This window comes from Opisthocomus hoazin, chromosome 30, assembly GCF_030867145.1.
Source record: "Opisthocomus hoazin isolate bOpiHoa1 chromosome 30, bOpiHoa1.hap1, whole genome shotgun sequence".
Classification (NCBI taxonomy): domain Eukaryota; kingdom Metazoa; phylum Chordata; class Aves; order Opisthocomiformes; family Opisthocomidae; genus Opisthocomus; species Opisthocomus hoazin.
This window is the reverse complement of record NC_134443.1, coordinates 996,540-1,009,417: the sequence shown is the minus strand read 5'-3', so window position 1 is coordinate 1,009,417 and position 12,878 is coordinate 996,540. Positions and strand designations below refer to the sequence as shown.

General features: G+C 75.2%; 1 protein-coding gene across 1 annotated transcript; it reads left to right on the top strand.

Moving 5' to 3' along the window:
• Nucleotides 1-2,896: 2,896 nt before the first annotated feature.
• On the top strand, nt 2,897-12,878 carry EFNA3 (ephrin A3). The gene is made up of 5 exons (XM_075445157.1): nt 2,897-3,053; nt 10,676-10,965; nt 12,178-12,243; nt 12,362-12,439; nt 12,553-12,878. The coding sequence occupies exons 1-5, from the start codon at nt 2,959-2,961 to the stop codon at nt 12,672-12,674; spliced, it is 651 nt and encodes a 216-aa protein (XP_075301272.1). The 5' UTR covers nt 2,897-2,958; the 3' UTR covers nt 12,675-12,878.

The window sequence follows — 12,878 nt, the reverse complement described above, 5'->3', positions numbered from 1 at the left end:
GCCTCCTCCCCGTGCTCTCGCCGTGTTTATTTATTTAATGAATTATTTATCGGCTCCCCCCCCCCCCGCTCGGCTGGGCGCTGCCCCCCCGCCTCCCCCCCCAGCTCCCCGCCCGGCGATGATTTATTGAACGCCGGCGCTGCTCTGCGGTTGCGACACGCCGGCACGGGAAGCCGCGGTTAAATATTAACCAGGGCGGGCGAAGCGGGTCCCGTGCCCTGCCGGGAGCGCGCAGCCGGCGGGACCCCCGTGCCCGCCCCGCGGCGGTGCCCATGGCTGCGTGGGTGGGGGGGGGCTTTGCTCTGGGCACCCCCCGCCCCGCTTTGGAGCCGAAAGCTGCGGGTGCTCGGCGCGGTGGGCGTGGGGTGGGGGGAACCGGGGGTGCTTCGTGCCCTGGAGAGCTCGAGGCCTCCCGTGCCCTCCCGAGCGCGACGCTGCCCGGCCGTGCCCCCCGCCGGCCCCCGCCGCAGACGCCGACGCCGGTTGCGGTCGGCGAAACCCAGCCGACCCCCGCCACGCGCCGGCTGCCGCAGCCGGGCGCCGTCCCCCAGCCCGGGGTGCGATGCCCGGTGGGCGCTGGCGCCCGCGCGTGGGTGGGCACCGCCATCGGGGTCCCCCCCAGCGCGCGCGGCGGCGCACGCGGTGCCGCCAGCCGAGGGGTTTCCATGCGGAGCTGTGCGTGTTGCCATGGGTTTGCCGAGCCGAGGCGTTTCCATGGTGGCAGCGCCGGGTGCTGCCGGGCCCTTCCCGAGGGTGCGCGGACCCCCCGGGATGCCCCAGCCCCACGGCACACGGCGAGGGAGCCGCCGCCGGCACCGCCGCCGGGCCCCGGCATCGGGGTGCCCCCGCAGCCCCCCGCTCCCCCCGCTCCTGGCCCAGCCAGAGCCCTTCGCCGCGCGCTGCGTTTTCTTCACTTCGCTTCTCCGGATGAATTATTAATGGCGGCTTTTTTGGTCCTCCGGGCCCTTCCGCCGCCCCCTCCCCCTTCCCGGCACGGCTCCGGACCGGGTTCGGCCCCCCCAGTGCCGCCGGCGCGGGTGGGGGCTGGGGGCCTCTGCCACAGCCCTGCCACTGGGCCCCCGCGGCGCTGAGCGGGGTCTGGGGTCCCGCCGCCACCCCCGTCCTCGTGCCCCGCCGCCGGCTGCGGCAGCACCCGCACGTCCGAAGGGGTCTTGGGGAGCCCAAAATGGGGTCCTGGGGCGGGGGGAGCGGCTCCGGTCCCACCGTGAGCTCCCCCGGCAGGACTGGGGACCCCCCGCGACCCCGGCACGGGGCAGCCGCTGCCGCCAGCCCACGGCTCGGGCAGCGGGGACGCGAGGACGCGGCGTCGGGCCCCGCGTCGCCCCGGCGCGAGCCGCCGGAGCCGGCTCGGCGAGCCCAGCCGCGGTTTCGGTAGCGTCCCCGGGTCCGCGGGTGACGGGCGCTGCCGGAGCCGTCGGGTCGGTGCCGGAGGCGGGCGCGGGCGTGCGTGAGCGCGCCGGTGCGCGCACGCGTGTGCCGGGGCGCGGAGCCTGGCACGTGGGGCTGCCGGGCGGTGCCGCGCCGCGGCTGCTACGGGATCCGGGCAAGGAACCGCGGCGGAGCTGGCACCGGGCTCCGTTGCCTCCCGCGTCCCCGTGGGTGCCGCCGGCTCCTCTGCCCCGCGGACCCTCGGGGGGAAGGGGTGTGGGGAGGGGTCCGGGCCCGCCGGCGGGTGCTCGGCCGCGTGCGGGGTGGGACGGGGATGGCGGCGGAGCCGGGCATGGCGCCCACGCGGCTCCGGCACCCGGCAGTGTCGGTGGCGAGGGGCTGGGTGCCCACCCTGGCGCCCGTGTCCCCCTCTGCGCACACGTGTGACCCCCCGGTGCTGCCGGGACCCTGAGCCCCCACCCACGGCTCTGCCAGCCACGCGGACCCGCGGGGGCCGGAGCCCCCAGCCCCAGTGCCCCCACCCAGGGAGACCCCAGTGTCGGTGGGACCCGACCCCGCTGCCCCACCCGTGGGGGTCCCAGTGAGACCCCAATGTTGGTGGGACCCTGCCCCAGCGCTCCCATCCACGGGGGTCCAGGTGAGACCCCAGTGTCAGCGAGACCTGGCCCCAGTGCTCCCACCCAGGCAGACCCCAATGTTGGTGGGACCCCAACCCCACTGCCCCACCCATGGGGGTCCCAGTGAGACCCCAATGTTGGTGGGACCCCAGCCCCACTGCCCCACCTGCGAGGGTCCCGGTGAGACCCCAATGTCAGTGATGCCACACCCAAGGGGGTCCTGGTGAGACCCCAAAGTCAGATGGACCCCAGCCCCAGTGCCCCATCCGTGGGGGTCCTGGTGAGACCCCAAAGTCAGATGGACCCCAGCCCCAGTGCCCCACCCGTGGGGGTCCTGGTGAGACCCCAATGTTGGTGGGACCTCAGCCCCAGTGCCCCACCCGTGGGTGTCCTGGTGAGACCCCAATGTTGGTGGGACCCCAGACCCGCTGCCCCACCCATGGGGGTCCCAGTGAGACCCCAATGTCAGTGATGCCCCACCCACGGGGGTCGCAGTGGGACCCCAATGTCGGTGAGACCCAGCCCCGGTGCCCCACCCGTGGGGGTCCCGTTGAGACCCCAATGTCGCGGGACCCTGCCCCAGCGCTCCCACCCGGGGAGACCCCAATTTCGGTGGGACCCTGCCCTGATGCCCCACCCGTGGGGGTCCCATTGAGACCCCAATATCGTGGGACCCAGCCCCACTGCCCCACCCGCGGGGGTCCCGGTGAGCCCCCCCGTGTCAGTGGGTCCCAGCCCTGGCGGGGTCCCGCTGAGCCGCGCCCCCCCCCCCCCCCCCGCTCCCCTCCTCCCGGTGCCGACGGGCGCGGGGCGGCGGCGGGGGCGCGCGCGCCGGCGGGGGCGCGGCGGGCGCGCGCGGGGCGGAGCCGGGGGCGCGGGGGCGCGCGGGCGGCTCCGCTCCGGTGTCTCGGTTGCCGGGGCTGGCGGCGGGATGGCGGCGCGGCTGCTCCTGCCCCTGCTCCCGCTCCTGCTGCTGCGGGCGGCGGGGGACCGGCACGCCGTGCACTGGAACAGCTCCAACCCGCAGTGAGTGCGGGGGGGGCCGCCGGCACCGGGGGGGGGGGGGGGGGGGGGGGGGGGGGGGGGTGTCACCCGGGGGTCGGGGAGGACGCGGCGGGGGAGCGGGAGAAGGATGCGCTGGGGGGAGGGGGGGGGGATGCCGGGCCCCCCCCCCGCCCGGTACCGGTGCGCGGCCCCGCCCGGCGCTGCTCGGGGGGGGGGGGGGCGGGGAGGCTGCCGGTGCGGGCGCGGGGGGTCGGTGACACGGGGAGGGGGGGGGGTCGCGACCCTCGGCGGGTACCGGGGTGCCACGGGCAGGGTACGGCCGGACCCCCCCCACCCCCCCGGGACGGGCAGGGGGTCCCGGCGCGTCGCCCCCGCCGCCAGACACCCCCCCTCCCCGCACCCCCCCCCGCCCGTCTGGGTGCGGGAGCGGCACCGGCGGCGCGGCGGGGAGGGGGGGGTTGAGGGGCGAGGGGTGCCCGGCCCCCCCCCCCCCCCCGCGGGTCAGCGGCCGGGGGGGCTTGGGGGGGGGTCGCGAATCCCGGAGCCCCCGGGAGCCCGGGCGATGGGTGCCCACGGACCCCCCCACGCCTCGTGTCGGGGCTGCCCTCACCCACCCGGGGGGGCTGCGTGGGGTGCGTGGCCCCCACTCCGCGGGGGGGGGGCAGTGGGTCCGTGGACCCCTCGGCGGGGATCGGGGAGCTGCGCCCGCGAGCGCGCAGGGGTGTGGCAGGGACGTGCGCCCAGCATCCCCCTACCCCTGGGTGCCGGGGGTCCCCCGAGCCCCCCGCCCCGCGCCCCTTTGTGTGGGGAGGCAGCGTGTGTGCCCCCCCCCCCCCAGCCCCCCAGCAGCCCCTTCCCACTGAGGCTGCGTCGCCGGGCGGAAGCCCGGGCCCCATAAATCGCGCGCGTCTGCGACGTGCCGAGGCGCAGCGCAACGGCGAGGTGCTCGGCTCCGGCACCCCCCCGCGCCCCGCACCCCCCCGCGCCCACCGGCTTCGCCCCCGCGCCGTGACATTGCCGGGACCGGGTGCGAGACCCCCGCAGCCTCGCCGCGCGGTGACCGAGGGGACGCCTGTCCCCCACCCCGTCGCCCGCGACCGCGTGCCGCCACGCGACGCTGCCCCGACACCTCCCGAGGGATGCGAGGGGGGCGGACGGGGCTGCCGGCGGGACCCCCCGCCGCGCCGAACCGGGGGGGTGTCGCAGCCAGACCCCCGCCCTTTCGCCTGCGCACGCGTCTCTGGCGCGGCTGCCGGCGTCCGGCTCCGGGCGACGCGGCGGGGGCGGCTGCGGCAGCGACGCGTCCCAGGGACTCCGGCGCTCGGATATTTATTGTCAGGCGGCGCGGCCGCAATTATCGCCGCGCGGCGAAGTGTCGGGATTAGATAAATTATGGGGGGGGGGGGGTTGGAATTCGGCTCCCTGGGCCGCAGCCTGCAAACCCCCGCAGCCCCGCCGCAGTCGGAGCGGTAAACAAGCCCCGCGGGGCTCGCCGGGGAGCGGGGGGACGCCGGCGGGCTCGGCTGTGGGGTGCTCCCCGGGGGGCTGCGCCTGGCCCCCCCCGAAATCGGTTCCATCTCCCGCCGGGCATGCCCTTGGCGGGAGGACGGGGCGGTGGGCCGCGCCGTGGAGCCCACCCAGGGGTCCCGGCGTTGCCTCGGGGGGAGCGGGGGGCTGGCGGCGGCTTGTCCCCGTGTCCCCCCCCGCCTTGGGCACGCGGCCGGGCTGCCTGCGGTGGTTTTCGGGGTGCTGACGGCGAAGCCCCGGGGAGGTGTGAAGGCGGGGTCCGAGGCGTGGGGCAGCGCTGGTGCCCGCGCCGGTGGCAGCCGGTGAGCCCCGGGGACGACCCCTGGCCGGGAAGCGGCGCGGTGGCATGGGGGGACGGGGCGGGGTGGCCGTGTCCCACCCAGCGCTTGTTTTCAGGGTGGGGGGGCTGCATCCCTGGGGTGCCCGGGGCTGGGGGCTCCTGGGGGTGTCTGCAGCTGAGCCGGGCGCGCGTGGGGTGCTGCCTCCGTGGGGGGTGTCCCGGGTGCCGGTGGGGACAGCGGGTGGTCCCGGTGCGTGGGCAGCCCCCCCCCGACGCTGCTGCAGCCCCCGGGACCCCCCCGGAGCGGGTTGGGGTGAGCCCCGCTGCGCCCGTGTCTCCGGCGTGGGGACCAAGGGTGCCGGTGCCCGAGGCCTGGGGGCACCCGGTGCCACGGAGGGGGTGGACTGGGGTGCGCGGGGTGGGGGTACACGGGGTGCCGGTGCCCGGGCGAGGCGGGCGGCTCAGAGCCCACCCGTGCGCGGGGAGGGCCCGGTGTCGCGTGCGGCCCCCCCCAGCCGCCGGCGCTGCCGCCGCGCTCACCTCTTGACGGCGGCTTTTATCTGGCGGGCGCCGCGCGCGGGCGCCGGAGCCGGCTCTCGAGAGCCCTTGGCGCGGCGTCTCGCGTGGGCGGGGGGCCCGGGGGGGGCCTGCACCCCTGGGACCCCAATACCGCGCCCGTGCCCGGCTGGACCCCTCCATCGCATCCACTGGCACCCGTGGGACTGGGGACGGCGTCGCCGACAGCGGGAGGGACCCCCCGCTCCCCGGCGGGTCTGGGGGCATCCAGCAGGTGGCGCTGTGCGGCGCGGGGCAGTTCCCCGCCCCGCTGCGGGGCTGGTGGCGGGGAGGGGGGGTGATCACCCCTGATCGCTAATTGCCCAGCGCCGTGGCTGCGGCATCCCCAGGTGGGCTGGGTCTGCCGGGGGGGCTCCGTCGCCCCATAGCCGTGCCCCCCAAGTTGGTCTCCATGGGGCGCAGACCCCCCGGCCGCCCGTGGGTGCCGGCTGCGGCGCTGGCGGGTGCCGCCGTGCCGGGGGCGGAGGGTGCCGTGCCCCGTGAGTCACCGCGCCGGGCGGCACCGAACCCCGGCAGCGCGGCCGAGGCCCGCGGGGTTCCCGTGGGAGCAGGGGCCGCGGCGGCGGGGGGCCGGGGGCCGTCTTGGGGTGCGACGGGGCCGCGGCCCCCACTCCTGCCCGGGCTCCCAATTGAGTCACCGGTCGCAGATTGATGGTTTAATTAAAACCCAATTAGAAACCTCATTGATCTTGTTAGCAAAGCGGGAAGGTGCCGGCTTTGGCGGGGATTAGCGGGATCGCGAGGCCGTCGAGAGGGGTGGGGGGGGCAGGGGGCACGTGTAGGGCGGTGCTGGGGGTCTCGGGGGGGGGGGGGGATGTGCCTGTCACCCGAAGGTGGTCCCCGGGGAGCAGCCCCCCATCTCCCCAGACCCCCCAGTTCCCGGCGCGGGGAGGTGGCCGTGGGGACGATGCCTCGCGGCTGCGCCAGCTGGATGGGGGGGGGGGGCATGGGGGGGGGGGCTGCGCCGTGCCACCCGTGCGCGTGGGCTGGCTGCCGAACCGCGTCTGCGCGCCGTGACTGCGCCGCGCTGCTGCGTGGGGAGGGCTGGCACGGCTGGGGGGGGGCTGGGGGGGGTGGGGGTCCGTCTGTCCCTCGCCGTGCACCGCCGGCGGCCATCGACGCGGCTTCGGCTCTCGCCGTCACGCGGGGCGACCGGGGCGGCGTGAATCCACGGCGCTTTGTCGTGCCCCGGCTGATCGATGGGTCCCGGGGGGGCGACGCCGCCGGAGCCAAACAAAGGGCCCGGCTGGGTTGGGGGGGGGGGGGCTCTGCCCTAGCACCCCGTGCCGGGGGGCTCCGCACCGGCACCGCGTCGCCCCGATCCGCACCGCTGGGGATGTGGAGCCCAGCTCCGGCCCCGCCGCCCTCCGGGCCTTTCCCGCCCCGTGGGGACGAAGCCCCACGGCTCGGGGGTCCGGGCGGGGGTCCGGTGGCCCCCCCCGCCGTGCCACCGTCGCAGGGGCGTGCTGCAGTGCACCAGGCTCCCCGGCAACGCGCGAGCGGGCGGCCGGCGCTCGGCCCGGATTTATGGCGGCGGGCGGGAGCCGAGCGGCCGGCCGGCTCGCCGGTGGCTGCGGGTCGCCGGGGTCCCGGTGGGCGCCGAGCGCAGCCGGCGCTGGGGTGCTGCCGGGGGGACGTGCGCCCGCGGAAGGTGCCGGCTGCCTGGCGAAGCCCCTGCTCTAAAAACGCAGCCGTGCAGAAGCGACGCTGCCCGCGTTTAACCCTGCGGGCGCTGCCGGAGCCCACCGCGCCCCGCCGGCCTCGCCGCGGCTACCGGGGGGCCGGGGGGGGTCCGGCCAGACCGAAGTCCCCTCTTGCTGGGGCTTCCCAGCGGCTGGGGAAGCTGGCGGGGACTGGGGAGCCGGTGCCCGCTCCGGGGTGGGCGTCGGTGAGGAAGGAGACCGAGACCCCCGCTCTGGGTCCCCGTCCCCGTCTTTCCACCCGCAAACAGGGCGGGTGGGCTCGCCGCCGGCTGGGTGGGCACGCGGGGCCGCCGGACGGGGCTGCCGGCAGAGCTCGGGGCGTTGCGGCAATGGCGTCGGGGCGGCTGGGGTCTGGGGGGGCATCGGGCTGCGTGGGGTCCCGCGCCCGGTGGGCATGGAGCGGGACCCGAGCGCGGAGGGGATGCGGCGACGTCGCCGAAGCCACCGCTGCCGTCCCCCGGCCATGGCGGCCCTGTGGCTGTGCCCGCTTGGGGCCGTGCCCCAGTCCCTCCCAGTGGCCGCCATGCTCCGGGGCCCCGGGCTCCCAGCGCGTGATGCCCGTGGGGTGCCAGCCCCCGCCGCGCCATCTGGGGACCCCCGTACGGCAGCCCCGGGGAGACCTCAGCGCCACGCGGCACAGCGCTCGTTAGCGAGGCCGCGCTGCTTAATGAGCCCCGGAGCGGGGTCCGGGGGGTGCGCGTGCCTCGGTGCCGGGTGCCGTGGGGGAAGGGGGGGTTACGGCTCCCCGGCCCCCCGGGACAGGGTTTCCCCGGCGCGGCGGGAGGTGGAGCCGGGTGTCGCTCCCGTGGGGCGCAGGGACCGGGGCCCGATCCCGGGGGGTGCGGCTCCTCTGGCCCCTCGCTCCCGGTGAGCTCCGGCTGCCGGTGCCCGCTCCGGTGTGGGGCGGCCGGCTCGGACTGCGCCGGCGTCCCAGCCCAGCGTCCCGCACGGAGTTAATTGCAGTTTTCTCCCCGGGGCCATTTCTTTAATAATAATAATAATAATAATAATAATCACCATCATCTTTTTTCTCTTCCCCCCCCCCCCCTTCCCACCACATCAAAGGGGGAAGATGAAAGGTGCCGGAGCAAGGGTGGCTGCCTCAGCACCTCGCCGGCGAGGAGGTGCCCGGCGGCCGGCGGGTTGCCGGGCTGGGCCGGGGAATAGCGGCTGCGCAGCGAGGGGAGGAGCCGCGTGGTGCTGCGCTCCCTGCCCCACGGGTGCCGAGGTCTGCCGACGGGACCCCCGCCGCCGGCGGCCGCCCCGGGTGGGCAGGGGGCCCTGCTTGGGGCCCCTCTCCGCCGGGTCCCGCGTCGGTGCTCTGCCGGGTGCCGCGGGGCCTGGCAGGGTGCCGGGGCTCCCCGAGCAGCGCCGCGGGCGGTGGGGCAGGGTGGGGTGTCTGCACGCGCGGCCCTGCCCGCTGCCTGCCCAGCCCTGCCGGGGACCGGGACGGCGGCTCCGCTGCGGGCAGGGCCGATGGGGGGGGTGGCGGGACCCCCGCAGTGGGGCGAGGGGACCCCGAGCGCTGGCTCAGCGGCTGGCGGACCCAGCGTCACCGCGACGGGCGGGAAAGGGACCCCGAGCCGGAGCCATGCGCCGCCGCGGAGCCGCAACGGTCGACGTCGCGGGGGGAGCCGGGCGAGGGACCCCGAACGCAGCGGGGCCAGGGAGACCCCACCGCTGCCGAGCGAGGTCCGGTGGGGATCCGGCGCTGCCAGGGCGGCTCGACGTGGAGCCAGCGCCTCGCAGCGCCCGGCTCGTCATTAATTGGCGGGAGCAACGGGTCAGCGCGGCGGCGGGGATTACGGCGGCCGGGATTTCCGCCGGGCGCGGATTAGGAGCCAGCGGAGCCCTCCCGAGTGGATCTGAGGGGATTTCTGCTCCTCGTCAGAGTGAATGAGGCTCCCCCAGGGCCGCCCTTTGACGGCGTTAACGAACTAAGGCGATTAGCCGGAGCGGGGCGAGAAATCCTCTCCGCGAGCTGCGGCGCGTGGCGCGGCCGGGGCCGTGGTGGGTGGGCTGGGGGCTGCCGGCGTCCCGTGCCCCCCCACGCACCCCGCGGTGAGGACCAGGGGCTGCGTCGCGCGGGGTCCCTGCTGCCGGCGGGACCCCAGTGCCCGTCGGCGCCGCGGCCGGGTCCGTCTGTCTGTCCATCCCACCGCGTTGTCCCGGTGCGTGTGGCTTGGAGCATCTGTCCCCTGGCAGCAGCCCTCCCACCCCAGGCTGGCCCGAGCCCCCCCAAAACGCCGCTGGGGGGTCCGTGGGGGTCCCGGCGTGGCGGGGGCTCCAGATAGAGGTGGGGCTCTACCCTCCGATGGGGGGTCCGTGGGGCTGCGGATGGGCGGGGGTCTCCAGATGGAGGTTGAGCAGGGGGATGCCGCTGCCGCCCCGGGATCTGCCCCGCTCTCCAGCCTCCGGATCGCTTTTGGGGAGCGGGACGGCGTTCCAGCGGGCGCTGGGGGGGTATCCCTGACCCCCCCCCCCCAATCTTTGAGGTGGATTGAGAACTGGCTGAAGGGCAGAGCTCAGAGGGTTGGCATCAGCGGCGCTGAGTCTGGTTGGAGGCCTGGAACCAGTGGTGTCCCCAGGGGTCAGTACTGGGCCCAGTCTTGTTCAACTTCTTCATCAACGACCTGGATGAAGAGTTAGAGTGTACCCTCAGCAAGTTTGCTGATGGCACCAAACTGGGAGGAGTGGTGGACACCCTGGCAGGCTGTGCTGCCATTCAGCGAGACCTGGGCAGGCTGGAGAGCTGGGCAGAGAGGAACCTGATGAGGTTCAACCAGGGCAAGGGCAGGGTCCTGCGCCTGGGGAGGAACAACCCCAGGCACCAGTACAGGCTGGGGCTGAGCTGCTGGAGAGCAGCTCTGCGGAGAGGGACTGGGAGTGCTGGGGGACGACAGGGTGACCCTGAGCCAGCAGCGTGCCCTGGGTGCCAAGAAGGCCAATGGGATCCTGGGGAGCATCAAGAGGAGTGTGGGCAGCAGGTCAGGGAGGTTCTCCTCCCCCTCTGCTCTGCCCTGGGGAGGCCCCATCTGGAGCCCTGTGTCCAGTGCTGGGCTCCCCAGTTCAAGAAAGAGGAGGAGCTACTGGAGAGAGTCCAGCGCAGGGCTGCGAGGATGAGGAGGGGACTGGAGCATCTCTCCTGCGAGGAGAGGCTGAGGGAGCTGGGCTTGTTCAGCCTGGAGAAGAGAAGGCTGCGAGGGGACCTTAGAAATGCCGATCAGTATCTGCAGGGGGGGGTCAGGAGGACGGGGCCAGACTCTTTCCAGTGGTGCCCAGCGCCAGGACAAGGGGCAATGGGCACAAACTGGAGCAGAGGAAGCTCCAGCTGAACAGGAGGAAGAACTTCTTCCCTCTGAGGGTGCCGGAGCCCTGGCCCAGGCTGCCCAGGGATGCTGTGGAGTCTCCTTCTCTGGAGATATTCCAGCCCCCCTGGCCGCGGTGCTGTGCCCCCTGCTCTGGGTGACCCTGCTTGGGCAGGGGGTTGGGCTGGGTGACCCCAGAGGTCCCCTCCAACCCCCCAACGCTGGGGTTCTGTGCTCTTTTCCCTGCAGCCTGCGGCGGGAGGGCTACACGGTGCAGGTGAACGTCAACGACTACCTGGACATCTACTGCCCGCAGTCCAACGTGTCGGGGCCGGCGCGCCGCCCGGAGCAGTACGTGCTCTACATGGTGAGCGCCGAGGGCTACCGGACCTGCAACGCCAGCCAGGGCTCCAAGCGCTGGGAGTGCAACGGGCCCCACGCGCCCCACAGCCCCCTCAAGTTCTCCGAGAAGTTCCAGCGGTACAGCGCCTTCTCGCTGGGCTACGAGTTCCGCGCCGGGCAGGAGTACTACTACATCTGTACGTGGGGGGGCTGGGGAGGGACCCCCCCCCAAGCAGCTCACCCCCCCCCAAGCAGCCCACACCCCGCTTTCCCAGCTGGGTTCCCCCATGTGCGGCCCCGGGTGGTCCCCAGCACCCGGCTGGGCTCCTGCGCGTCCGCACCCAAGCCAGGACCCCCCCTGTCCACCCCGCCGCCTCGGGACTGGGCACCCTGAGCTCAGGGATGAGGGTGGGGGGTGGAAGGGGGGGCGTGGGAGGGTTGGGGGCATGGGGGGGGGTCGTGGTGTGGGGGTGAGGTGGAGGCGTGGGGAAAGATGGGGGGGCGGGGGAGCAGGATGGGGCTGTGGGTGGCGGTGCTGGTGCAGGATTGGGGTTCAGGGGGGGTGCTGGTGCAGGATTGGGGTTCACGGGGGTGCTGGTGCAGGATCGGGGTTCGGGGGGTGCTGAGGCAGGATTGGGGTGGTGAGGGGTGCTCGTGCAGGATTGGGGTTCAGGGGGGTGCTGATGCAGAATCAGGGTTCAGGGGGTGCTGGTGTAGGATCGGGGTTCGGGGGGGTGCTGAGGCAGGATTGGGGTGCTGGGGGGTGCCAGTGCAGGATTGGGGTGCGGAGGGGCTGCTGGTGCAGGATCCGTGTTCAGGGGGTGCTGGTGCAGGATCGGGGTTCAGGGGGGTGCCAGTGCAGGATTGGGATGCTGGGGGTGCTGGTGCAGGATCAGGGTTCAGGGAGTGCTGATGCAGGGTGGGGGTGCTGGGGGGGTGCCAGTGCAGGATTGGGGTGCTGGTGGAGGATCAGGGTTTGGGGGGTGCTGGTACAGGGTTGGGGTGCTGGGGGGGGTGCTGATGCAGGATTGGGGGTCTGGGGGGGTGCTGGTGCAGGATCAGGGTTCGGGGGGTGCTGGTGCAGGCTTGGGGTGCTGGGGGGTTGGGGTGCAGGATCGGGGTTCAGGGGTGCTGGTGCAGGGTTGGGGTGCAGGATCGGGGTTCGGGGGTGCTGGTGCAGGGTTGGGGTGCTGGGGGGGGCCGGCGCAGCACAGCAGTACAAGGTGCCGATGCGGGTGCCGCTTCAGGGTGCAGGACGGTGGGGGGGCTGCTGCACCCCCCCCGCCCGGATCGCACCCCCAGCCAGGGCCAGACCCCCCCCACGCCCAGACCCCCCGAGCCTCGGGGTGCCCGGGGCTGGGGTCCCCCACTGCGGAGCCCCCCCCCCCAGCCCCCCCCTTGCCTTGCAGCCACGCCGACGCACAACCACCGCCGCGCCTGCCTGAAGATGAAGGTCTTCGTGTGCTGCGCCTCCAGTGAGTACCCCCTGCCCCCCCGGGGGGGCTGCGGGCGGGACCCCCACCCCTTCTGGGGGGGCTGCGGCGCGAGGCGGCCAGGGCGCGCGACCCCCCGTCCCCTCTCTGCCTCTCGCAGCGTCGCAGTCCGGGGAGAAGCCGGCACCCACCCTGCCGCAGCTCACCCTGCGCCCCGAGGTGAAGCTCGAGGACCTGGGTGAGTGGGCAGAGCCCCCCCCCCCCCTCCACCGCGCCGCGTCCCCCCCCACCCAGCCGCGGGGTTCGGGGCCACCCCCGCTGCCACCCTCACCCTCGCGCTGTCGCCCGCAGACAACTTCAACCCGGAGGTGCCCAAGCTGGAGAAGAGCATCAGCGGCACCAGCCCCAAGCGGGAACACCTGCCCTTCGCCGTGGCCGCCGCGCTCTTCCTCATGACGCTGCTGGCGTCCTAGCTCCCGGCGCCGGCGGGGGTCCGGCCAGCGCGGTGCCGCCGAGTGGGGACCCCCCCCCTCACCCGATTTGCTGCCCCTGGTCAGATCCGGCGGGGAAGCACCGTGGGACCGGCCGGCACCGGAGAGCCGCCGCGCGCGCCGATCCCGGCCGAGACGCCACACGGCCACGGCCGCGCCTGCCGCCGCCGCCATCCCACGGCACGA

Coding starts and splice junctions, on each gene's coding strand:
- EFNA3 (XM_075445157.1), top strand. CDS start 2,959: ATGGCGGCGCGGCTGCTCCTGCCCCTGCTCCCGCTCCTGCTGCTGCGG. Junction 10,966..12,177: donor GCAGGAGTACTACTACATCT/GTACGTGGGGGG, acceptor CTTGCCTTGCAG/CCACGCCGACGCACAACCAC. Junction 12,440..12,552: donor GGTGAAGCTCGAGGACCTGG/GTGAGTGGGCAG, acceptor TGTCGCCCGCAG/ACAACTTCAACCCGGAGGTG.